The sequence below is a fragment of the Prionailurus viverrinus genome, chromosome B3, assembly GCF_022837055.1.
Source record: "Prionailurus viverrinus isolate Anna chromosome B3, UM_Priviv_1.0, whole genome shotgun sequence".
Classification (NCBI taxonomy): domain Eukaryota; kingdom Metazoa; phylum Chordata; class Mammalia; order Carnivora; family Felidae; genus Prionailurus; species Prionailurus viverrinus.
In genome coordinates, this window is record NC_062566.1 from 16377683 (window position 1) to 16402564 (window position 24882).

General features: G+C 45.4%; 1 protein-coding gene across 10 annotated transcripts in view; it reads right to left on the minus strand.

The window, feature by feature from the left end:
• Positions 1–24882, minus strand: part of APBA2 (amyloid beta precursor protein binding family A member 2) — a 272652-nt gene that overhangs the window by 65362 nt on the left and 182408 nt on the right. For 7 of the 10 annotated variants that reach the window (XM_047863713.1, XM_047863718.1, XM_047863717.1 and 4 more), the window contains one exon: positions 829–1834. In XM_047863713.1, the coding sequence (XP_047719669.1) occupies positions 829–1794 (966 nt within the window). In that variant the 5' untranslated portion in view covers positions 1795–1834. Of the gene's footprint in view, positions 1–828; positions 1835–8913; positions 9111–9342; positions 9390–24882 lie in introns of those variants that run through there. The other 3 variants (XM_047863719.1, XM_047863714.1, XM_047863721.1) reach the window with 2 other exon arrangements.

Genomic DNA, 24882 nt, shown 5'->3' on the forward strand with positions numbered 1-24882 from the left:
TGACTTATATCCCAAACACACGTCCTTAGTGTATAAACTCATGGACTCCTCTGGGGGAAAAAAAATACTAATTAAGGCTTTAAAAAATATAAAAGCATTTCATTGTCATTTGCCCACAGAATCGGCCAAAGAGAAGTTCCTTTACACAAGTGTAATAGTCACATCTTCTTTATATATTCACAGAGGGGTGTTGTTTTTCTTTTGTTTTTGAAAAGCAGCTTTTCAAATGTAGCTATCAAAATATATGCTCACTTTGATACAGTTAAAAGAAAATAAAGTTATGCTTAAATCCATTGGCCTCATTAATATGCATTTCTTCTCCAAGACTTTGTCAAACCTTCAAATAATTATTTTCAAAATAGTTATTTACAGCTAATGGCCCATAATGCCAAGCCCCTGAGCTTTCAGAAAAGTGTCACTGGGATACAATGGTCCCTGTGAAATGCACGCAGGTCACTACCCCTTGTCACTGGGGCATCCAACCACTGCCTGCCACAGTATACACTCCCCAGCAACCTCACAGCCTTGTCAATGTCTCATCAGCCTGAGGAAAAAAACCTGGTAGGGGGATGGTAGTCACACGGGGCCACCCCCAACCATGAACAAATCCAGCACAAAGAGGCTAGAGACTCAATCTCTTTTAGGTGGGAGGGGGGTACCTTCTGGAAGGCACTAGAATGTCCACATACCTGCTACATAACTGAATTAATGCAGAACTAAACATGCACTTGAACTATGGGCTTTGGCACCTGTGTGGGCAATACCAGAGTATCCTTTGCTCTCTGGGCCCCTCCACCCCCTTCCCTCTGGGGACAGCCAGAGTCCTACCTGCTCTTGGGGCCACTTTGGCCTCTCCTCTGGAGTTCTGGACTTGGTCTTGAAGCCTCTCTGGGGGTCTCCGGAGTGCTTGGCCTCAGGAGGGAGGTTCAGCGATTTGGGCCTTCCCTCATGTCTGCTAGGGCCGTGGCTGGCCTCACTGGGTGGGCAGGCCTCTGTGGAGTCCCCGGGCCCCGGCTCGGGTCCCCGCACCAGCGCGTGTTCAGGGCTGGCCTCACCGGCGCTGGTGATGCTGGTCATGCTCAGACTCATCTTGATCTCAGCCACGATCTGGTCGATGTCCTCCTCCTGGTCCTCTAGGTCCCCATCCCCACGCCTCGGGTGATAGGGGGAGGCAGTACCCGTGTTCCCATTGGCCTCCGCGGGGTAGTAGTCCTGGTAGCCCTCTTCACTGGGACAGTAGTGGACACCTTCTTCCTGGTCCTGGGCCTCCAGGATGGAGGCCTCGTCCTCCGGGATGGGGAGGTGGCCGTCCCGGTAGTCCGGGCTGCCTTCGTCCCCGTGGCCATGCGGATGGGGGCCTGCCGAGTCCGTCCACTCCTCCACGGCCTCCTGGCACTCATCCGTCTCCAGGTGGCGTGTGCCATGGGCCAGGTACCCCTCCCCGTTGCAGTCCATGCCCTCCAGGTAGCTGTCATCCTCGGGGCAGTAGCGGATATAGTAGGTGATGCCCTCCTCCTCCTCGGGGAGGCCCTCATCATAATCCTCCTCCTCAGAGGTGTTGTTCACATAGTCGGAGCTGGAGTCCCCATCGGGGCTGTGGTCGTGGCACCCCTGGTCTGGGGGTGTGGGGCTCTCGGGTTGCAGGGTGGACAGCTCCAGGCCCTTGGGCACGTACTCTGCCAGGGGCAGCTCTGCGTCCTCGCTCTCAGGCTCCTGGCCATGGGGGACGGGGCCAGGCCTTGCCCTGTGGTCCAGCATGCTGCTCGCCGTGCTCTGACGCTTCCGGTTGGCCATGGCGGATGCTCACGCAGCCATCATCACCTGCAGGCAGCCACTGTGGGGAGGAACGTTGAAGAGGACAGTCAGAACCCCACAAAACATGGCCGACCCAAGGCTCCCGCCAGGCTGCCAGCAGCAGGACCCACGGGAGTGTTCCACCACCATGTTGTCTCAGAGCAAAGTTAATGCACATCTGTTCAAATAATGTGATGTCCCCACTGCAGCTGACTCATTTGTGGAGAGCAACGCATGCCCATGCCACAGAGAAGGGGGACATGCAGGGCTGAGGGGAAAGGAGGCAGGGGTGAGGCGAGGCACCTGCTATTCACCAGGATGACTGCCTCTTTCCCAGAACCTCACCGGCTCATTCATGACTTCTTAAGAATGCTCACCCTGTTTGGGTAGCCAAGGTGACAAGACAAGGAGTCATCAGATCAAGTTATTTTGTCTCAAAAAGCAAAAGAGAAATTTTCATTCAGAAGACATGAGGAGGTCTAATGAGGAGGTAACACTATCTTCCAAGTCTAAATCTGCTGCTCCTCAAAGGCCTCAAGTCCCCTCCCCTACCAGCTGTCTTGCCCTCCCCAGTGCATAGAAGCCTCTCCTTCCTCCTTGCTCCAAACCAAGAGGATTCCCCAAGTGACCAGACTTGCCAGGAACTGTCCAGGCTGAGCCCCATACAGAGAAGCTGAACCTGAGCCCTAGCCTCACAGGCTCAGCAGGGTGAGAGTACAGGAGAGGGGGACGCCAGAGGGAGGACAGCACTGCCTGGCCATGGAGAGAGGGCAGAGGGTGTGGCCACAGCTTGCAGGATGTGGATCATGGCATCACGGGCACTGCGAAGATCCTGTAAGTCCAAATGGGGGAGGTCCTGGGGAGCCTGGGTTGCTCAGTCTGTTAAGCGACTGACTCTTGATTTCAGCTCGGGTCATGATCTCAAGGTTCGTGAGTTCAAGTCCTGAAATGGGCTTCGTGCTGTGTACATCCTGCTTGGGATTCTCTCTCTCTCTCTCTCTCTCTCTCTCTCTCTCTGCCCCTACCCCACTCGCTCTGTCTCTCTCTCAAAAGAAATAAATAAACTTTTTAAAAATGGAGAAGGACCTTACCCCACCCCCCAGGACTCTGCATTTTATCCCACAAACCACGCAGAGTCATCAGTCAACTTTCAGCAGGTGCATGACACGAAGGATTCCTGTTTTAGTCTCATCTCTCTGAGCCCAGGGTGGAAGAGATGCTGGAGGACAGAGAGCTGCAGGGAGGGAGACCAGTGAAAAGTCTATTCCAGCTCTAGGGAATGTGAGGGGCCAGCATCAGGGAAAAGCCATAGGGGATATTCAAAGGGATCATTAATGTTTTATCTCTTCAGCTGAGTGGTGACCCAGATGTTTGCTTTATTTTTTAAATGGTACTTTGACATTACTTATGCCTTGTTTTTGTTTGCATCATAGTTCATTTATTTTTAAAAACTTCTTCCAGTGTCCAGAGAAGAAATGAGAGCCTGTACACACGAAAATAGTTACAACGGTAAATTTCATGTTATGTATATTTTACCACAATTAAAAAAAAAATTATTTTTAAGTAAGTGAGAGCTTAAGGCAGTGGAAGTGAGAGAGGATCTGTGGAAGCAATGGGCTCAGCAGGATTAGAGAGGAGAGACAGAGACTCTCATGCCAGTTCCTGCCCAGGCTCTGAGCTTCCCTGGCTATACATCCTCTTTCTTCTACCTTATCTCCACCTAAAAGTCCTAAAGACGCTTTGCATTCTGTATTCCCCAGAGCACCCATACAGCATTTTGCTTATAGTGGTGACTAAAACACATTTTTCTATGAGACTGGGTTTACCAGATGGCCACAGTCACAGCATTATGAATATTCCCCAAAGAACGGAAGAGATAATTATTTCATCTGTCCAGACACTCAGAGTGCGAGCATCATTACTGATTGAGCCACATGCTTCTGACATGTGAATTCACTCCAAGAAAATTTCCTATTACAAGAGGCTCATGAATGTCTTGGTAGCATCACTAGATGCTGAAAGATTCACAGAGCCTTCTCCAGAGCAGCCCACGGACTAGGAAGATACCCCACCAGGAATATTATCACTGAGATGGACGCTGTAGGGTATGAATGTCCTCACAAGTTACCCCATCCCCAAGCCCCAAAACTGACAGGATAATCCCAGATATTTATTCCCAGGTAGGGATCGAGGTGCTCAGTGTTCACTATAATACAGGTGACCAGAGGATGCATCAAAAGCACTGACCTGCCTCACAGCCATTTATCATTTTACAACAGACCTCTTACCTGCACAAAGGATAGCTAACCACCAGGGACATGCATATGCTGTAGGACTGACGGAAGGAACTTGGCAACCACCTTTTTGTGGACACAATCTCTAGAAACAACCCCCAAAATGGTTCCTAAAGCATGCAGTGAATGCAGTGGCTAAGAGATGGCCAGATTCCTACACTTTGAGAGTCAGGATGGTCAGAGGCAAATGGAGCTGGTGGTCAGTTGCCCCTGAACACTCAGTTCGTATTCCTTGGGAGTAACTCTATCTCTATATCTCCCCAGGTCATACACATCCACATCCTTGTTAACAAACAAACTAAGGTACACCGTACCTCTTAACTTCAGATTCCATCTTAACCTCAAATTCTATGTCATTTGAGGGATAAAATCTGTATGCAAATACAGACGTGTGTATGCCCACATCTACATATGACACCATCTAGGCCAATATAAGACTCAAAGATGAAAGTACATATATTACAGTAATGTGGGACAGTCCCTAATCCCATAAATAATTTACCCAAGCAATCTACAATGTGAGGCTACTCCAGCCAAAATTTCAACAGAATATTGGGGAAACTGTGACCCAATAATTCTTAGGTTCATTTGGAAGAATAAACTCGTGAAAATAGCTCAGAAAGTTCTAAAAATGAGAGTAATTAAGAACTTGCCTTATCAAGTATGTAAATATACTCTGAAGTTTGGGGCCTGAACCCATGACCCTGAGATCAAGACCTGAGTCGAGATCAAGAGTCAGATGCTTAACGGGGCGCCTGGGTGGCGCAGTCAGTTAAGCGTCCGACTTCAGCCAGGTCACGATCTCGCGGTCTGTGGGTTCGAGCCCCGCGTCAGGCTCTGGGCTGATGGCTCAGAGCCTGGAGCCTGTTTCTGATTCTGTGTCTCCCTCTCTCTCTGCCCCTCCCCCGTTCATGCTCTGTCTCTCTCTGTCCCAAAAATAAATAAACGTTGAAAAAAAAAGTCAGATGCTTAACCAACTGAGCCACGCGGGCACCCCCATTTATTCAAGACTTAAAGGGTCTTTCAACAGCATTACAGGATTCTTCATAGCAAGTTTATTCTTAGATTTTATTATTTTCTGGTGGCTGTAGTGTCTGCCATTATATATTTACCTGGCTATTGTTGGTACATAGAAAAATATCTATATTGATCTTGCAAAAGTCCATGTTCAAATTCTAATAATTTTTAGTTGGTAATTTTGTTTCTCTCATTTCCAGCATTTTATCACCTTGTCTGGATGCACTGCCCTGGCGTGCTACTACACAGTTAAATGGCGGAGCTACTAAAAGACAGCCTTGACTTATTCTTAATTGCAATGAAAATGTCTTTCTTTACTTTACTTCTTACCAGGGCCAGTCCAGGATAAAGCACATATGGCACTCACCTCAGTCATGAAATTTAACAGGGAAGTGGCCCCTGGGTGTCTCAGTCAGTTAAGTGTCCGACTCTTGGTTTCAGCTCAGGTCATGATCTCCCAGTTTGTGAGTTCAAGCCCCATGTCAGGCTCTCTGCCCCCCTACCCCACGTTTCTCTTTCTCTCAAATAAATAAATAAACTTTAAAAAAAAAGAACAAAATTTATTTAACAGGGCAACAAAAATGAGACTAGTTTAATACAATACTTTAAAAAAATATATGCAAAAATAGGTGATAAAAAATACCAACATGTTAAATAGAGACAAGATCAGTATTATTGATTTTTCTCTTTGCCTCAGGTTCCCATAGGGCTCCGGCTGGACACTGTGAATGATCCAGTTTTTCACAAGTTTTCACCATGAAATACCATGCTAGTTGTTGGCTTTTCTAGAGTTTGATAGAGTGGACCTTCTGATCCGGTTCTCTTTTCCATGGATACAAATGGAAAGGGACCCACAACAGAATCCTGGACGGCAGCAGCCGCGTCTTTGAAGGTCCGCAGAATTACATTTAACCTACCGGGGCACTTTTGGTATAAGAGAAAGAACCCTCCTATTAAAGATGAAGACAGAAGGTCTGTGTTTAAATTCAGACCTCCATTTGCTGTCAGGCCTTGGACAAGATATTTAACAGAGCGATGGTCTTCTGCCCTTGGTAAATTGGAAATGATAGCACCTGCCTTCAGGGCTTGAAGTGGGTTAAATAGGAAAATAACCAGCGGAGGCCTCAACTCCTTAACGTTTGTTTTTTCCTACTATATACAGGGAACTGAGGAAAATTTTAAATGAAATGTGAACGGAGAGAATGCCTGACAAGGTGTGTGTCTTGGGTGGGTGATGGGAACTCTGCCGACACAGCTAGCTGGAAATGGCTGTTGTCAAGTGACAGTTACCCTGGCCAAGGACATAATGTGCATGTCTGCAACAGGACATAGGTACCTAAAGGCAGGACTGCAGGAAAGGAGGAGGTGTTGGGGAAAGCCAAGAGCTGCTCCCCAAAGCAGTGGTTCAGTCACTTTGTTGGGTAGAAGGCCCACCTGGGGAGTATGCAGGTTCATGGGCTCGAGATTCTGAGCCGGTGAGCCAAAAGCCAGGCCTAGAGCTGCAGGTGGTTCTGATGTCTGGGGCTCTAGGACTGCACTCTGGGAACTTTCCAGAATGGATTTGACCTCCTTGCCAATAAAATACAAGGCCTTTCCCTAGATGCCCAGGCCATCATGCTCCACGCATTCTCTATTCCTTTTCAAGATCCAACTCCTGGGTCACCTATACTCCTTGCCAGTATGACAAAGGTGGGTGGCCTGGTTCCACAAGGGCTATTCAGAGAATAGCAGACACCTCCCAGACCAGGAAGGTGTGGTAAAGTCAAAGGGATGGGAGAAGGAAAGGTGGGGCGAAAATATCCGTGAAGCAAAGTGGTTCCTGAAAAAAAAGGAGTTCTGAGTTTATAATATCCAGTGTAGTCCAATAAAGGTGTGTTTGAAAGCACAAGGCACTAACACACTGCCTTTGCCTGGGAGGGTTTGCAGCTCGATGACAAAGGATTCCAGTTATGACACCTCAGTGACAAGCAGCTTTTTCAGCACCCTTCATGTCTACAGGGAGGTCCCACACAGCTGCCAAACCTCACCTTCCTGGGCCCCAAGCTCATAGGCAACATCTCATGGAAAGATCTGTAGTCACTTCAGTGCATTCTCCTTCTGGGGGTGCAACTGTTTCAAGGGGACAGCTGCCCTGTAGGAGGCTATGAGGAGCTTCACTCCCCTTGGGAGAGGGGAGGACACGTGACTAATCTTAGCACATCATTTGTTAAACGAACACGGGCAGATTTTTGTACCCAGAGGTGACAGCTTCTCCGGGCATGATACTTCCCAGAGATAAAGATCACAATTTGTTCTGTGGTGTATTTAAATAGGGAATATAGAGAAGAGATACTCTCTCATAGCTGTTCCATCCACAGACAGCCACCGTTGATTTTGTCCTGTATTGCCTTCCATTCTCTTTTCTATACATCTCTTTTGTGTGGCTGAAGTCTTGCTGTAAACACTGCCATGTTCTCCTCTCCTAACATAATATATAAGCAGTGGGAACTCTCTGTAATTATGATTTTAATGGCTACATAGTATTTCCTGGCCGAATAGACAGAATCTAACTATTTCCTATTGATACATGGATGGTGTTCTATTTTTATATGATAAATAATGTCCTGATGGTTCCCCGAGGATATACTCTAGGCCTTTTACCCCCTTTTATCCAGAATCCTTTAAACTTTCCTCCAATCCGAGGTCCAGGTTCTCAGAAAAGCTCCAGGAGGACTATGGCCAGGAGAGAGTTAACCACCCCTACCAGGGGCTGGGCGGGAACATGTGAACATGGGAACATGTGAACAAACATATTGAGGTCCTCTGCTTCTGATTAATCATATTAAAGATAAATCCTTCACAACAGACCATCTGGAAAGCAATTCAAATGTACAGAAGAAACATGATTACCTGCTATGCATCCAAGAAAATGAAAATGAGGCCCTGTGTCCAGACTCAATTAATTCTAGAACAGCAAGCACATAAATCAGTAGAAAATGCAGACCCTGATTCAGTGCTTACCACTCTCCTCCTGAAACATGCTAATGAGATGTGGGAAATAAAGGCTTATTGTCAACAATGAAGAGCCCCAGTGTCCTTATTCTAAACCACATTTTTCTTGTGCATGGGAAAACAACATTAGCCAGTTCTTAGAAGCACTACTAATACAGCAGACCAAGATGAAAAAGAGTGATTCGGTGGCCACATTACAGACCAGGTAAAAATGTTATCATACAAATGAGATATTTACTCAACCAAATGGCTACTGCCCACAATCTTGTTCCTCAGTTCGGTCTCACAGGTTGTACAGATAATAGCCTTTTCTTCCCTTTCAAGAATTTAGTTGTTTTGACCACACACAATCTGAGTTTACACAGCCCTAGAGTACACCTGTATAATCAGTTCAAGCAACCCAGGCAAAAGTCATCAATAATTTCCCCCAAACCAGGCTGAGTTCTAACACTGTCACACAAGACACTGCAACCTAGTTCAGCTCACACAGGGATATGCTTCTCTTTGAAAACTGGCAGGAAATAAAGGGCAAAAATATCGAACCTTCAATAATAGGCTCTTAGTTAAGCCAATGTTAGCACATCCACAAGACAATTATGCAGCGATTAGAGTATTTACAAAGAGTTTATCATATAAAGTGCGTTATTATAATTTATTCACAACCAAATAAACATAGAATAAACTGTGAAGAAATACATTCAAACACCAGCAAGAGTTTCCTTTGAGCAATGGTGCAAAAATTGTATTTACTTCCTTTCCTTCTTCATTTCTGAGTATGGTACTTCTATAGACTAGTAACATATAAAAAGACAAGTACCATGGAGTACAGCCCTCTACAGCCACAGCTGCCAAGTGATACTTCTGCATAGGAAGGGCGTAGGTCTCAGCATCCCTTGAAAGAATCCTGGGATGTGGGTGAGGACTGATTTGTTCCATCTGGGCCTTTCAGTATGCCAGGATATCTGCCCCACTGCATCCTTCAGCTCAGAATGAGCAAAAGGGGATGATCTAACCCTGAAATACAATTTAAAAATGCTGTCAGCCCTTCACCAATGGCAAGTCCCCAGGAGCTGGTATTTGTATCCCACAATGTAATCTACACCTGAAACCAGCATTCACACCATAATGCATGGCAGTATGGTACCCATGTGTATGTGTGGGCCAGCAGACACTGCTCTTGTTAGTTACCCCTAATTGTAGGAAGTGAACTTGCTCCCACAAGAACTCCCGGAAGTGTTTGGCTTACCCAAGTCAGCGCCTGTTCTTATTTGCATTCAGGAGGAAATCAAGGGTCTGGATAAGAAGGCAATGAAACAACACGAAAATTATCAGCAACATGCTTGAGAATGTTAAGAAAAACACGTAATGTCTGCATTGGCCAAGGCCTTGTGCCAGGAAGGACATTCTAAACACATCCTTTACCAAATCCATCCTCAGAGACAAAGGACTCAGTACCCCCAGAGAAAGCAGCCACAAGACCAGAGAGAAAACCAGAGTCGTTTGTGCTGGCTGTCCAGCTATTTTTGTATTTTCCTAATCACTTCCAAACACATGCATCACTCACTGTGCAGATTTAAAATAAGCCATTATGAGCTGAACTGTGTCCCCTCCACCTCCAAATTTATACCTTCATGTCCTAACCCCCAGTGGCTCAGAATGTGGCCTTGTTTGGAAATGGTCATTGCAGATGTAATTAATTAAAATAAGGTCATTAGGGTGGGTCCTAATCCAATATGACTGATGTCCTTATATAAAGAGGAAATTTGGAGACAGACCTACACAGACCTACATCATGTGAACATCACCAGAAGCTCTGAGAGAAGCAGGGAACAGATTCTCCCTCACAGGAACCAATACCACAAGCACCTCCATCTCAGACTCCTGGCCTCTGAAACTGTGGAATAATAAATTCCTGTTGTTTAATGCCACCCAGTTTGGGCTACTTTGTTACAACAGCCCTAGCAAACCAATATGATCCATAAAGATTATGTGTACATTACTCAAAGGAACTCCTTTGTTTTTTTATCTTCTGGAGAATTCTCCAGCATGTAATCAGGGATGTGTTTCCACCTTGAGTCCGACCATTGTGTCAATTATTCAAGTGTCCTTCCTTGCCTTTCCACCATATGCATTTTAGAATCATCTTATCAATACCTTTAAGTTTATTTATTTATTTTAAGAGAGAGAGAGAGAGAACGTGCATGTGTGCACAAGTCGGGGCGGGGGACGGGCAGAGAGAGAATCCCAAGCAGGTTCAGCACTCTCAGTGTGTAGCCCGATTCAGGGCTCGAACTCATAAACTGTGAGATCATGAGCTGAGCCAAAGTTGGACGTTTAACCAACTGAGCCACCCAGGTGCCTCTAATACCTGTATTTAAAAAAATTTTTTTTAACGTTTATTTATTTTTGGGACAGAGAGAGACAGAGCATGAATGGGGGAGGAGCAGAGAGAGAGGGAGACACAGAATCGGAAGCAGGCTCCAGGCTCTGAGCCATCAGCCCAGAGCCTGACGCGGGGCTCGAACTCACGGACCATGAGATCGTGACCTGAGCCGAAGTCGGATGCTCAACCGACTGAGCCACCCAGGCGCCCCAATACCTGTATTTTTTAAAATCTTGCTGAGAATTTAATTGGGAGTGCATTAAATCTATAGATCAACTTGGTTACAATTAATATCTAAACTATACTGAACTTTCCAATGCATAAATATATCTTTCCGTTATTTAGGTCCTCTTTGATTTCTCTTATCAGTATTTATAGCTTTTGGCCTACAGTTTTTGTATATGCTTTGTTGGAATTATATACATTTCTTTTGTGTTTTTTTTTTTTGGTGCATTGTAAATGTTCTTTTTTACTCACAATTGCTTTATTTATATAGTATAGAAATTTAACTGTTATATAGTGAACTTGCTAAATTCATCTATTTATTTCAGCTTTCTGTAGATGCCATTGGACTTTGCAGACAATGATGAAGTCTGCAAGTAAGAATTGGTTTTATGTATTCTTTTGCAATCTACCTCCCTTTTATTTCTTTTCTTTGCCTTACCACACTGGTGAGGACATCTAGTATGACACTAAATAGGAGAGATGACAGCCACCAGACCTTGCCTTGTCCCTGATCTTGGTGGAAAACATTCGATCTTTCACCACTCGTATGATCTTAGCTGTAAATATTCTGTAGATGTCCTCTTTCAGATTGAAGAGGTCTCCATTCCTATGTGCTGAGTGTTTTTTAAATCATTAATGAATGTTGAATTTTGTTAAATGCTTTTTTCTACCCCTACTGAGATGCCCTTGTGGTTTTTATTCTCTATTCTGCATAACACACTGGCTTAGGTTTGACTTTCGAAGCAGTCTTGCATTCCTGAGCTAACCCCACTTGGCCATAATGTATTATTGTTAAGTATTGCTGGATTTACCTTGCTCATGTATTATTGAAGCTTTTTCTACCTCTACATTCAGAGTTATGTCAAATTACTGTGCATTCAAGCTTTGACCTCCATGCCAATGGTGTTGCTTTTTATTCTGTCCAGAGTTTTTAGTTCTAACGAATGAGAGAGACAGGCTTCAGTGGGCTTAATCTTGGCCAGCACCATATATCCTCCATTGATCTGCTCATAGATTTTGAAAGGTACATTAAGTAAAAACCTACTTATTTTTATTTTGTTCAATTCATCAAACATGTACAACTGCAATCAATGATACTGGCTCAGCCTGCTATCATCAGCACCATCAGCAGCAGAGAAGCCAGGCTGGAGGCAAACAGACAACTTGTACCAGGGTCCCAGGGTCCTCAGTCCCAGCTGCATGTTAGAATCACCCTGGGGAGCTTTTAAAAACTATCATTCCTGGGGGCGCCTGGGTGGCTCAGTCGGTTAAGCATCTGACTTCCGCTCAGGACATATAATATCTCATCTCATATATCCTCATATAATATCAGGACAATAATGATCTCATGGTTCATGAGTTCAAGCCCACATCGGGCTCTGTGCTGACAGCTTGGAGCCTGGACTCGGCTTCAGATTCTGTGTCCCCCCCCCGGCCCCTCCCCCACTTGCACTCTCTCAAGAATAAATAAAAATTAAAAACCATCATTCCTGGACCTGTCCCAGTCCCATGAAGTCAGAATTTTGGGGTGAGGCCCTGATATCAGTATTTTGACTATCCCAGTGACTGAAATATGGCCAAGGCTGAGAGCACTGAATTGGAAATATTGAAAGTATGGTTGATGGCCCTTTCAGGAAGACCCTATAACCCTCAAGGTTCACAGTCTCCAGATAAGAAGCTCTGGGCCAGGAGAATAAGGGGCAACCATGTAGGGAAAGGGAGCTTCATGTTGCTGAAGGGGTTGGCCGTAGCCTCTCCTCTACCACCCACTGCTGCAGGCATCTGAGTCTTTGGGGCCTTTGTCTAATAACACATACAATCTCTAGGGCTCTCCTGACCCTGGTCCTTCATAGCCATCTTCCCCTTGTTCCTCAGGGAAGCAATGCTGCTCTTCAGCACAGGCCCTGACACACACAAAGTGGCTTTCTCTTTTACACCCTTGCATGAAGCTGAAATAAAGTGATATGTTTGGAGGACATTTTTAAGACTGGGAATCTCCCTGCTTCTACCTCCTACTTTTGCCAATAAGGTTCAATCAGCTCCAGCTCCTTCTAGGAAATGCACACAGGCAGGAAAGGGGCTAGGAGGGAAGTGTGCATGAGGCCCCTAGGGCCCCAAAGCAGACAGGCGTCTAGGGCTTCCTTCCCTTAACACAATGCTTTAGCACTGGCCTGGGGGCTCCAATTACAGGACTGAGATGCTGGACTGTCAAATTTTCAAAGTAAAGCTTTGCTGATTTGGCTCAGCATTGTATAAACAGGATATGAAACCAACCTCTATCATGGAAAGATGTCAGTTTCCAAAGCTAACCATCCAAGGATAACCTGCGATTTAGATTTCCGTACCTCTGACCTCCTCCCCAGCTGGGGTCCTCTTAGTTCTCAAGTATCCCTCTGAAGCTTTGGTCACTTGGAGCTGGAAAAGGGGGTTCCCCAGGGCTGTTGGAGAGGGCAGTGCCTGGAGAACAGCTCTGTGGGAAGCCACAGTTCACTACTACCAAAACCAAGGGGGGTCTTAGAATTCAGAAAGTACTGGGCAGAGGCTGTCAAAGCACAGGGCCAGCCATCACAGTGCCAGCAGCCCTGGCCAGAGCAGAGTCCCAGCAGCTGGCCCAGAGATGGTAGCTGGAGCACAGATCCAGCGCAAGACGTAGGAGCCCAGGATCCATGGGGAAGGACAGCCATTCCAACAGGGAGAGACAATAGTCCCACTCACTCTGGCACTGATTTCTCCCCAGTCCTAGCTCATTCAAACAGAAATAACCAGGCCAGAGGAGGTACCATCCCTGCCTGCCTTGGGCCCTCACCCACAAGGGGTGCCTATAGACCCTCCTCTCCTGTGAGGCTCCCACCCCAGTTCCAGAAAACTAGTGAGGCACCAGCTCACTAGTGATGGCCCACCTGTGATCTCACGCAATTTTTCATTCACTTCACCCTTCTGGCAAGCCCCCCCAAGCCATCTGGTTGGCCTTCTGGAACATTCTTTAACTCTCTGCAGATGGTGCCGACACACCCACCTGGTTCATAAGTCAATGGAGGCAGGGGCTGGGTCTTGTATTTGGGGGTCCTCCAGTGCCTAGGAAAAGGGGCTCAATGAGAGCGGCTGAAAGGGTATAAACGAAACTCGATGCAGAGATGAAGCTCCGGAAACGGATATAAATTGTCGGCTACTCAATCACTTTGTCAAATGATTATCTTCTGAATAAAAGATCTCCCACAGGAATTTCTTTAAATAGCCAGCTTCTCCTGGCTCATTTAAAATGACTTAACTTTATTTATGTATAACTCTTTTACAAATGTTTCCACTGTGGGAAGCAGGGAACTTGGGCACTTAGCGGAAGCTAGGGAGGTGTTGCAAAAGAGAAGATGCACAGTCGCCTGTGGGCCTGTGGCCACCCCTCCTCAGGGGTGCACCGTGGTCTCCATGTCCCTGAGCCCCCCACACAGGTTCCTGAGCTCGGAGTGAGAAAGCCCCTCATCCTTTGCTGGGGAAAAGCCAGCTCCACCCCATTCCCCAGTTTTGGGGGTCCGCTGACAAGCAGCTCACCAGATTTCTCCAGAGCTGCTCCCAGCCACCTCCTGGGTTGAGCTGTTAATCCACCCTCCTAGGGGACATTTTGATCCTTTCCACAAGATACCCAGGATACCTTTTTCTCCTAAGTAACATTTTCTTCCCCTAGAAAAGTGTGGTAAACAGAGAGACAGTGGGTATTTTCAAATTAGGGCCCTGGCTGTAGCTTTTCAAGACAAAAATAAAAAACAGTATCTGGTGGTCTCGAGGCTGAAGCAAAGCAGCCAAGCGTGGCTGGCAGGTAATGGAGAAGTCTGGGGGCAGAGGCTCACAGCTGTCAGGACTCCTGAGTAAGGGGCAGGATGGCCCCTGGCAATGGCCCCGAGCACTTCTCCAGCCTTCTAGGGCCCCTGGGGTGTCCCAGATGGTGTAGCCAGGGCAAGCGGGCAGGGGCCCCCAGAAGCTTCTGGGCCTTGGCCTCCAACTGGGGACAAATACCCCAGAGCTGCCCTGGGTTTGGGGGCTCCAGAGCCCTGCCTCCTTTGTCCCCACATGGCATCTCTGGGCTGCTTTGCTTCCTGACAGCCCCTTCACAAAGTGGCCCTCACACTTTAAGTCACTGGGGTTAATGGAGAGATTAGTAAAATCCAGAGTGCCACACCTCACTCTCAGTGCTTCTGATACAGGAGGTCTGGGGTAGGACTGAGAATGTGCATTTTTAGCAGGTGCCAGGTAAGGGTGATGCTGCTGGTCTGGAGCCAAATGTGAGGCACCACATTTGGTGAGACGCCAGGCCCCCCTGTCTCGCCTTCAGCACCTGCATCTCTGGAATCTATAATAAAAACCCCAGGAAAAGTAGCATAGCAGGTTCCAGATCTGAGAGGGGCTAAAATGCCATCATCACAGTATGCCCCTGAGGCCTCTCTTCTCAAGGTACGGCCCCCAGTCCCACCACCCTAAGCATGAAAAAGAAAACAGGATTTCAAGGCCACACTCACCCATTTAACAGGCCTACAGATTCCTGAGCTCACAGGAGCCCCTGCTGGAGATAACAGCTGATTCACCCTTTCCTGCCAAAATCTGAGTAAATACACCTAATTGCTCTCTCAGGCTGTTGATGAACCTATTTTTCAACACCTGATGGCTACTTATTACAATTATTCTAATTATCCCTCAACTGTAATCCATTAAATGTTCATTCACTACTTCACTGGCAAATCCTCACTGCTCAGCTCCTCTGGCTCATGGGCTCCTAGCAGTGAGGGAAGGTCAGTGTCCCCAGGTGACAAGGCCCAACAACCAACGCGGAGTCAGCCTATGGCCTCATAACAAGCTTTAAGAGCAGAATGGAGGTTGCATGCCCTCCTGGAAGTCGGGGCTCCAGAACCAAGCTTTACTGACACCCCTATCCAGAGCTGAACACTCACTGCAACCCTCAGCTATCTGAGGCTACAGTCCATACAGGAACTTCTACATGAGTCCAGCAATTTCCATGAAAGTCAACCCAGTCATAAGATCCAGTGTCTGAATGCAGCTGGCAGCCGGGCAGAGGCACCACGGCAGGAAGAACCTCCTTGGGAGCCTGTGTGTATAAAGTGATCTCTATTCCAGCCAATTTTTCCATCCTGTCACTGCAGTTGAAAAACGATGGCCAAGAATCCAAAGTGACAACACAGCAAGAGGATCCACTTTGGTGGTTCTCAAATCGTGGCTCCTGGACCGGCATTATCGGCATCACCTGGGGAGCTTGTCACAGATGAAAACTCTTGGCCCCAGACAGACTGAAACTCAGGGTGTGGCCCAGCAATCTGTGTTTTCTGATGCACGCTCAGGTCTGAGAACCACTACCCCTCATTACTGTGAATTTGGATTTAGAGCAGCTGTGCCCCAAGAATTTATAGGGCAGCCGAAGAAAATGTGCACTAGTTCTAATCATGCTTCGCTCTTTAAGGCAAACAAATGACATACATACATCCTTCTTAACATTTTTTTTTCGTATAGCCTTCATCAGAGTGGTTGGAATCTGGCCTGAAACTTAAAGGAACTCCAAGCCATTCCTTGTTAGCTACTAAACATGATAGCAATCCGTGGGTGTGTAATAAAGAACTTGGCTGGCCCACATCCCTGGTTCCTGGGAAGGAGCCTCCAAACACTTGGCATTCCTGAGTGGTAGGAATGTCTTATCAGGTGAGCTTCCCTTTATCTGATTCCTATCACACTTCCATGCTGGGAGGAGAACACATCCCTGAGGACTACAGAAGCTTCCTGTTTTGGAACACTCCCAGTCTTTGTCCTGTGTGTCTCTTGGCTGGTTTGGACTTGTATCCTTTTGCTATAATAAAACTGTCATTGTGAAGTATAGTGCTTCCTGAGTTATATGAGTCATTCTAGCAACTTACTAAACCTAAGAGTGGTCTTGGGAGTCCCCCAAAATTGTAGTCAGCTGGTAAGAAGTGAGATAGTCCTGGGGACCTGAGGACAATAGAATGTGGCTAACCTTGGGTGGCTGCTTAAACAGCTCCCTATGTACAGAGCATGTGCAGAAACAAAAACAACCTTTAGGAAAGGCCATGGCCCCCAAGGAGCTTCCAGCCTAGCTGGGGGTAATAGGACATGAGTAGAAGGCAAAACAAACAAAAAAACAAAACAACATCCAAAAATGCTAAACATTTGCAAAATGGTTAAGTAAACAGTTACACCCATACAATGGATCACTTGCAGCCATTTAAGGTGGTAGAAGGTCTCAGACCCATGTGCACATTAGCGTTCTCTGGACAGTGTTTTTAAAATGCCAATGCCCCACAGTCAAAGCATCTGATTTAATGGACAACAAGGAAAAAAAAGGGTGGGAAGGGGGAGGAACACTGTATATGATCTCTCTCTCTCTCTCTCTTTCTTACTATTCCGCCTTCCTCCAAAGAAGTTTCAGATGCTCACTGAGTCTATTCTCTTCTTCGTGTTTTTCTGCATCTTACACATATTTGGTGATAAACACGCTGTGATGGTTAATTTTATTTTCATTTTTTTTTAATTTTTTTTAACGTTTATTTACTTTTGAGACAGAGAGAGACAGAGCATGAACAGGGGAGGGGCAGAGAGAGAGGGAGACACAGAATCTGAAACAGGCTGCAGGCTCTGAGCGATCAGCACAGAGCCTGACGTGGGGCTGGAACGCACGGACCATGAGATCACGACCTGAGCCGAAGTCGGACGCTTAACCAACCAAGCCACCCAGGCGCCCCTGTGATGGTTAATTTTATAAGTGTCAACTTGACTGGGCCATGGGACACCCAGATATATGGTTAAGCGTTATCTCTGAGTGTGTCTATGAGGATGTTTCCAGAAGCGATTAGCATCTGAACTGGTGAACTGGTGCCCCAACATGGGTGGGCATCATTCAACTCGTTGACGGTCTGAATAGAACAAAAAAGCAGAGGAAGGATGGACTGGCTTTCTGCCTGAGTGATCTTTTTCTGCCTTCAGTGCTCCTGACCCTCAAGCCTCCACACCTTCAGACTGGGGATAGAATCTCTACCATTGTGTCTCTGGCTCTTAGATCTTTAAGTTACTCTACTTACTGGCTTTCCTGGGTCTCTAGCTTACAGATGGAGGATCACAGAACTTCTCAGCATGTGTGTATGTCCTGTTTCTCTGGAGAACCCTGACTCATACTTATGTAATCAGAACAAAATGAATCTCCTAAGGCAGTGATAGAAAGGGTGTCTTACCAAAATTCAGCACCCTTTCTTAATAAAAACCCTTGAGAAAGTTGGGATAGAAGGAACTTAACTTAAACATCATAAAAGCCATTTATGAAAAGCCCACAGCTAACATCATCCTCAATGGGAAAAACTGAGAGCTTTTTCCCTGAAATCAGGAACACGACAGGGATGCCCACTCTCACCGCTGTTGTTTAACATAGTGTTGGAAGTTCCAGCATCAGCAATCAGACAACAAAAGGAAATCAAAGGCATCAAAATTGGCAAAGATGAAGTCAAGCTTTCGCTTTTTGCAGATGACATGATATTATACATGGAAAATCCTATATACTCCACCAAAAGTCTGCTAGAACTGATACATGAATTCAGCAAAGCTGCAGGATACAAAATCAATGTACAGAAATCAGTTGCATTCTTATACACTAACAATGAAGCAACAGAAAAATAAAAAAACTGATCCCATTCACAATTGCACCAAGAAGCATTAAATACCTAGGAATAAATCTAACCAAAGATGTAAAAGATCTGTATGCTGAAAACTATAGAAAGCTTATGAAGGTAATTGAAGAAGATATAAAGAAATGGAAAAACATTCCCTGCTCATGGATTGGAAGAATAAATATTGTTAAAATGTCAATACTACCCAAAGCTATCTACACATTCAATGCAATCCCAATCAAAATTGCACCAGCATTCTTCTCGAAACTAGAACAAGCAATCCTAAAATTCATATGGAACCACAAAAGGCCCCGAATAGCCAAAGGAATTTTGAAGAAGAAGACCAAAGCAGGAGGCATCACAATCCCAGACTTTAGCCTCTACTACAAAGCTGTCATCATCAAGACAGCATGGTATTGGCACAAAAACAGACACATAGACCAATGGAATAGAATAGAAACCCCAGAACTAGACCCACAAATGTATGGCCAACTAATTTTTGACAAAGCAGGAAAGAACATCTAATGGAAAAAAGACAGTCTCTTTAACAAATGGTGCTGGGAGAACTGGACAGCAACATGCAGAAGGTTGAAACTAGACCACTTTCTCACACCATTCACAAAAATAAACTCAAAATGGATAAAGGACCTGAATGTGAGACAGGAAACCATCAAAACCCTAGAGGAGAAAGCAGGAAAAGACCTCTCTGACCTCAGCCGTAGCAATCTCTTACTCAACACATCCCCAAAAGCAAGGGAATTAAAAGCAAAAATGAACTACTGGGACCTTATGAAGATAAAATGCTTCTGCACAGCAAAGGAAACAACCAACAAAACTAAAAGGCAACCAACGGAATGGAAAAAGATATTTGCAAATGACATATCAGACAAAGGGCTAGTATCCAAAATCTATAAAGAGCTCACCAAACTCCACACCCGAAAAACAAATAACCCAGTGAAGAAATGGGCAGAAAACATGAATAGACACTTCTCTAAAGAAGACATACGGGTGGCCAACAGGCACATGAAAAGATGCTCAACGTCGCTCCTTATCAGGGAAATACAAATCAAAACCACACTCAGGTATCACCTCACGCCAGTCAGAGTGGCCAAAATGAACAAATCAGGAGACTATAGATGCTGAAGAGGATGTGGAGAAACAGGAACCCTCTTGCACTGTTGGTGGGAATGCAAATTGGTGCAGCCACTCTGGAAAACAGTGTGGAGGTTCCTCAGAAAATTAAAAATAGACCTACCCTATGACCCAGTAATATCACTGCTAGGAATTTACCCAAGGGATACAGGAGTACTGATGCATAGGGGCACTTGTACCCCAATGTTTATAGCAGCACTCTCAACAATAGCCAAATTATGGAAAGAGCCTAAATGTCCATCAACTGATGAATGGATAAAGAAATTGTGGTTTATATACACAATGGAGTACTACATGGCAATGAGAAAGAATGAAATATGGCCCTTTGTAGCAACGTGGATGGAACTGGAGAGTGTGATGTTAAGTGAAATAAGCCATACAGAGAAAGACAGATACTATGTTTTCACTCTTATGTGGATCCTGAGAAACTTAACAGAAACCCATGGGGGAGGGGAAGGGAAAAAAAAAAAAAAAAAAGAAGTTAGAGTGGGAAAGAGCCAAAGCATAAGAGACTCTTAAAAACTGAGAACAAACTGAGGGTTGATGGGGGGTGGGAGGGAGGGGAGGGTGGGTGATGGGTATTGAGGAGGGCACCTTTTGGGATGAGCACTGGGTGTTGTATGGAAACCAATTTGACAATAAATTTTGTATATTGAAGAAAAAAAAAAAAGAAAGGGTGTCTTGAACCATTCATTGATTCTTTTGCTAATTCAGATTTAGCACTTCCTGTACCAGGCACCCAGGTCAACTGCTCTGGGGATGGAGTCCTTGCCCTTCAGAATACCCACTGTGAGGGGTGCGTGGGCAATAAGAGTCTGAAACAAACCCCACTGGCACTGGGGTTCCTAGAAAGGCGGGTGTCCCAGCCACACAGCACTACAGATGTGGCGGCCCTCCCAACAGAAATGGAACTTGAAGGAGAGTGCATAAGACTTTGCAGGGGAGTGCAGATAGCAAGAGGAAAGAAGGCCGGGATGGATCACCAGTGACACCAACAATGGAAAGGGTGGTTCTGCATCGGGGCTAGGCACTGAGATCATATATCCAGTTGGGCTCTATATCACTGGCCCTAAACACTCTGATTCATTAGAAAATTTCAGCATTCCCAATTACCCAAAGCTCATCCAGGTTGAGAACCATGGATTTAGGGGCATGTGGTTGGTGAAGAAGACTGTAAGACCATTCCTGCTGCCAGGAGAGAGGTGTTACCACATAAACCAAGGAAAGAGGACATCAAGAGGCAACATCAGGTCAGGAAAGCTATAAAATAGGAGCAGGCCCCAAGCAGTGGATGCAGGTCTTGTCACACCCTGGGTCACAGATCACTCTTCTGCAGCCTTTCCAGCACACAGCCTCTCAATGTGTCAAGTGCACCAACTACCTGGGCACCATGCTGCTATGCCAACTCGGAGAGATTGGAGTGGACCCACGGCACAATCTCGGAGGGGCTGGCCCCAAGCAGCACTGCTTGGATAAAGACAGAAGATGCCCCCAATATACAGTGGACAGGAAAGCCAGCCTCCTTGTTGACCCATCGTATCAGAACAGCCCATGGAGTGACACTGTCCACGCTGTGACTGGACATTCAGTGGATTTGTCTTTCTGACTGGTATGCATGTATTGTCCACCCCCTGTGTGATTCCCACTGCAAGGTGGAGCAGGCTGGAAAGAAAGGCTCCCTGACCTCAGGGCTCAGGATGTGGTGTCAGAGGGAAGATTAACAGAAATGAAACAGAACACCGCCCAGCACCACATGAGGCCAAGTGTGAAACTCTAGTCTTGTGTGAACTGGGCACAAAGAACAGAACAGGGCTAGTCAGTGCTACTAAACAGAAGGCAGAATTTGGGGATGGGTGATATAGCACTGACACTGGGGATGAAGAGTCTAAGAGACAGATGGCTTATCTCTGAATCTAAGGCTGTCCCATGTCAGAAGTTAGTAAGATAGCCAGGTGGATCACCTAAAGATTAAAAACAAAGAAACAAACAAAAACAAAAAACCTGCTGCATCAGTCAGGGTTCTCCAGAAAGAAAGAACCAATAGGATATATAGAGAGAGGCAGATTTATTTCAAGTAATTGGCTCAGAGAATTCTGGCAAGTCTGAAATTTATAGGGCAGGCCAGCAGACTAGAAATTCTGACAAGAGCTGATGTTGCAGTCCTGGGTCTGAAGGTGATTTGGAGGCAGAATTATATCCTCTTCAGGGGACGTCAGTTTTTTCCCTTAAGGCTTTCCACTGATTGGATGTGGCCCACCCACATTATGGAGAGTAATCTGTTTTCAAAGTCTACTGATTTAAATGTTAATCACAAGCTAAAAAAAAAAAAAAAGAACTTTCACAGCAACATCTAGATTGGCACTTGACTAAGCAACTGGGTACCATAGCCTAGCCAAGATGACACATAAAATTAACCATCACAACTACAACAAGTATTATTCTGTTCCTTCAACACACACCAGCCACCGGTACCGGGGAAACAGAGGCAAACAAGACAATGTCTTTTTTCTCATGGAGGTGTTACCTCTTCCTGTTCTATCAACAGTTGGACATTCTTCTTCTCTATGGCCCTTCCAAGGACAGTCCTCTTTGCCAAATACTTATGGTTCCTACCCATGATCTTCTCCTGTTAACACCACTTCTTTTTCTCAGTATCAAGACAGCATCCTGTCCATGGCTTCCTCTCTACCCACAACCTCCCCTGGGTAGCTGTGGACACCCTGGGATTCAGAACTTAGGTATAATGTGGCCTGGCTGGCAGAGTCCTAGGCAGCTATGCTGTGGAAATGAGATCTTTACAATTCCAAGCTCAGTTGTCAGGCTCACCTGCTAACTGAGGAACAGGGTCCTTCCTTCAGAGACTTTTTGGAGGTATCAGACCTTCCCTCCACCAAACTAGAGGACTTTATCAGAAATCAATTTTCTCATCCTATATTCAAGTATACTCAGAAATTTTTGCCATCCAGACACTATGACTCATTCACCAGAAACTCCAAAGGACCACCTTCTATGTAATTTCTATGTAGGGTTGGGTCTCATAATTATAAAATGGTAATATGTATCATATATTGACTTTCACACATATCTCAGAGTCTTTTCCACTTATCCCAAGCCCTTTGGAATTCCCCACCTTCTCACAGCAACTAAAGCTACTTTTTCTTAAAATAACTCATTAGTAGACAGAAATGTGTGCCAAAATGTATGCATAACAGAGGGAGTTCTAGGGAAAGTGAACAAGACTCCAAGGTTGCTCTAATACAGCAGATTGAAGGGCAGCAGGGGCCTTAGGCAAACAAGGGTGACTAGGTAGAGTTACTAGAGTAAGGATCAGCAATCCTTACCCCTTATGGGTAGAGGCAATCAACTCTACCCGTGCCAGACCGCCATATAGTATTGGGGTTTTGTCAGCAAGGAAGAAAAAGAATGAAGAGAATGACTGTTAAGAGACTGACCAACAGTTGTGCTGCACACATTCATGGTGAATTTTCAGGGTGGCAAGGACGAGAACAAATCCTAAAAGCTTTGAAAGGCAGCAGTGGGGATTACAAAGAAGCAAAAACCAGATTCTTGGATTGATAGCAGACTTTTCATCAGCAACACTGAATGCAAGAAGACAATGGGAACATAGCTCTAAAGGTATGAGTAGGGGCACCTGGGTGGCTCAGTGGGTTCAGCATTTCGACCCTTGATTTCTGTCATGATCTCGTGGTTTCATGGATTGAGCCCTACATCGGGCTCTGCACTGGCAGTATGGAGCCTGTTTGGGATTTTCTCTCTCTCCCTCTCTCTGCCCTTCCCCCATATGTACTGTCTCTGTCTCTCTCAAAATAAATAAATAAACTTAAAAAAAAAATAAGAGCAAAAGAAAATTGGTCAGAATTTATATCCGGCCAAACTATCATTCACGTGAGAGGTTAAGATGCAGACGTTTCCAGCCATGTAAACAGAATATGAATTCATAATGACAGTCCTGTCACTAAGAGGAAGCACAAATACAAGAGGAACAACAATGATGGGGAGAGGAAAGGTGAAACATTACTAATCATAAATAACTGATGAGCATGAAATGGTCCAGTAATCTGGCATTCTAAAAGGAAGATCAGAAATTATATCAACACGGAGGAAAGGGCAGGGGGAAAGTGGAGGGAAGTAGGAGTAGGCCAATATTTTTGTTTTGTAAGAGAGGAGGACATATTCCTTTTCTCTGAATGGCAACACAAGATTGCAAGTTTCTCTTTGATCTCTGGAAGAAAGACTGAATGCAGAATTTAAAACAAATGGAACTCAGAAAACTCAATCCATTCAACAAAAGGTAGAAGAGAGTCAAAACAGAAACAATAAGAAAGTATCAACAAACTACAGTGTCAAGAATAGTCTGAACATGTCAGCATCATCTGATTGAATTCACTTAATAAAGAGATTTTCAGATTAGTCTGAAAAAGCAACACAAAATTCACTTATGTGCTTGGTTGGGCTGAATCATGTGCCCCCCAAATTCCTATATTGAAGTTCTAACCCTTGGCACCTCAGAATATGATTTTATTTGGAGGTAATTACCTTTAAAGAGGTAATTAAGTCAGGGCACCTGGGTGGCTCAGTCAGTTAAGCATCTGACCCTTGATTTCATCTCAGGTCATGATCTCACAGTTTGTGAGTTCAAGGTCCTCTCGTCAGGCTCTGCACTGACAGCCTGGAGCGTACTTGGGATTCTCTCTCTCCTCTCTCTCTCTCTCCTCTCTCTCCCTCTCTCTCTCTCTGCCCCTCCCCCAGTCTCTCTCTCACAAAATAAATAAACATTAAAACAATTTTTTTTAAAAGTTACCTTAAAAAAAAAAGGAAATTAAGTCAAAATGAGGCCTAATCCAATGTGACTGGTGTTGTCCTCATAAGAAGCAACTACCAGTTTATTCTTTTTATTTATAGGTCTGATTCTGCTTTTTGTTTTATTCATTTGGTATTCTGTTTTTATAGATTCCACATATTGGTGAAACTATCACATGGTATTTGACTTTCTCAGTCTGACTTACTTCACTTAGCATAATACCCTCTAGGTCAATCCATGTTTCAAATGGCATGATCTCATTTTTGTATTTTTTTAAGTAGGCTTCATGCCCACTTAAGATGGATGTGGAGCCTGATGTGGGGCTTGAACTCACAACCCTGAGATCAAGACCCGAGTTGAGATCAAGAGTCAGATGCTTAACTTTATATCTCTCTGGACATACAGAGAGACACCAGGGGTGCACAGGCACAGAGGGACAGCCACATGATGAGGCAGAAGGGAGTAGCCACCTGAAAACCGCAGAAAGAGCTCTCAGAAGAAACCAATGCAGTGGGCCTTTCAGGCTCCAAACTGCGA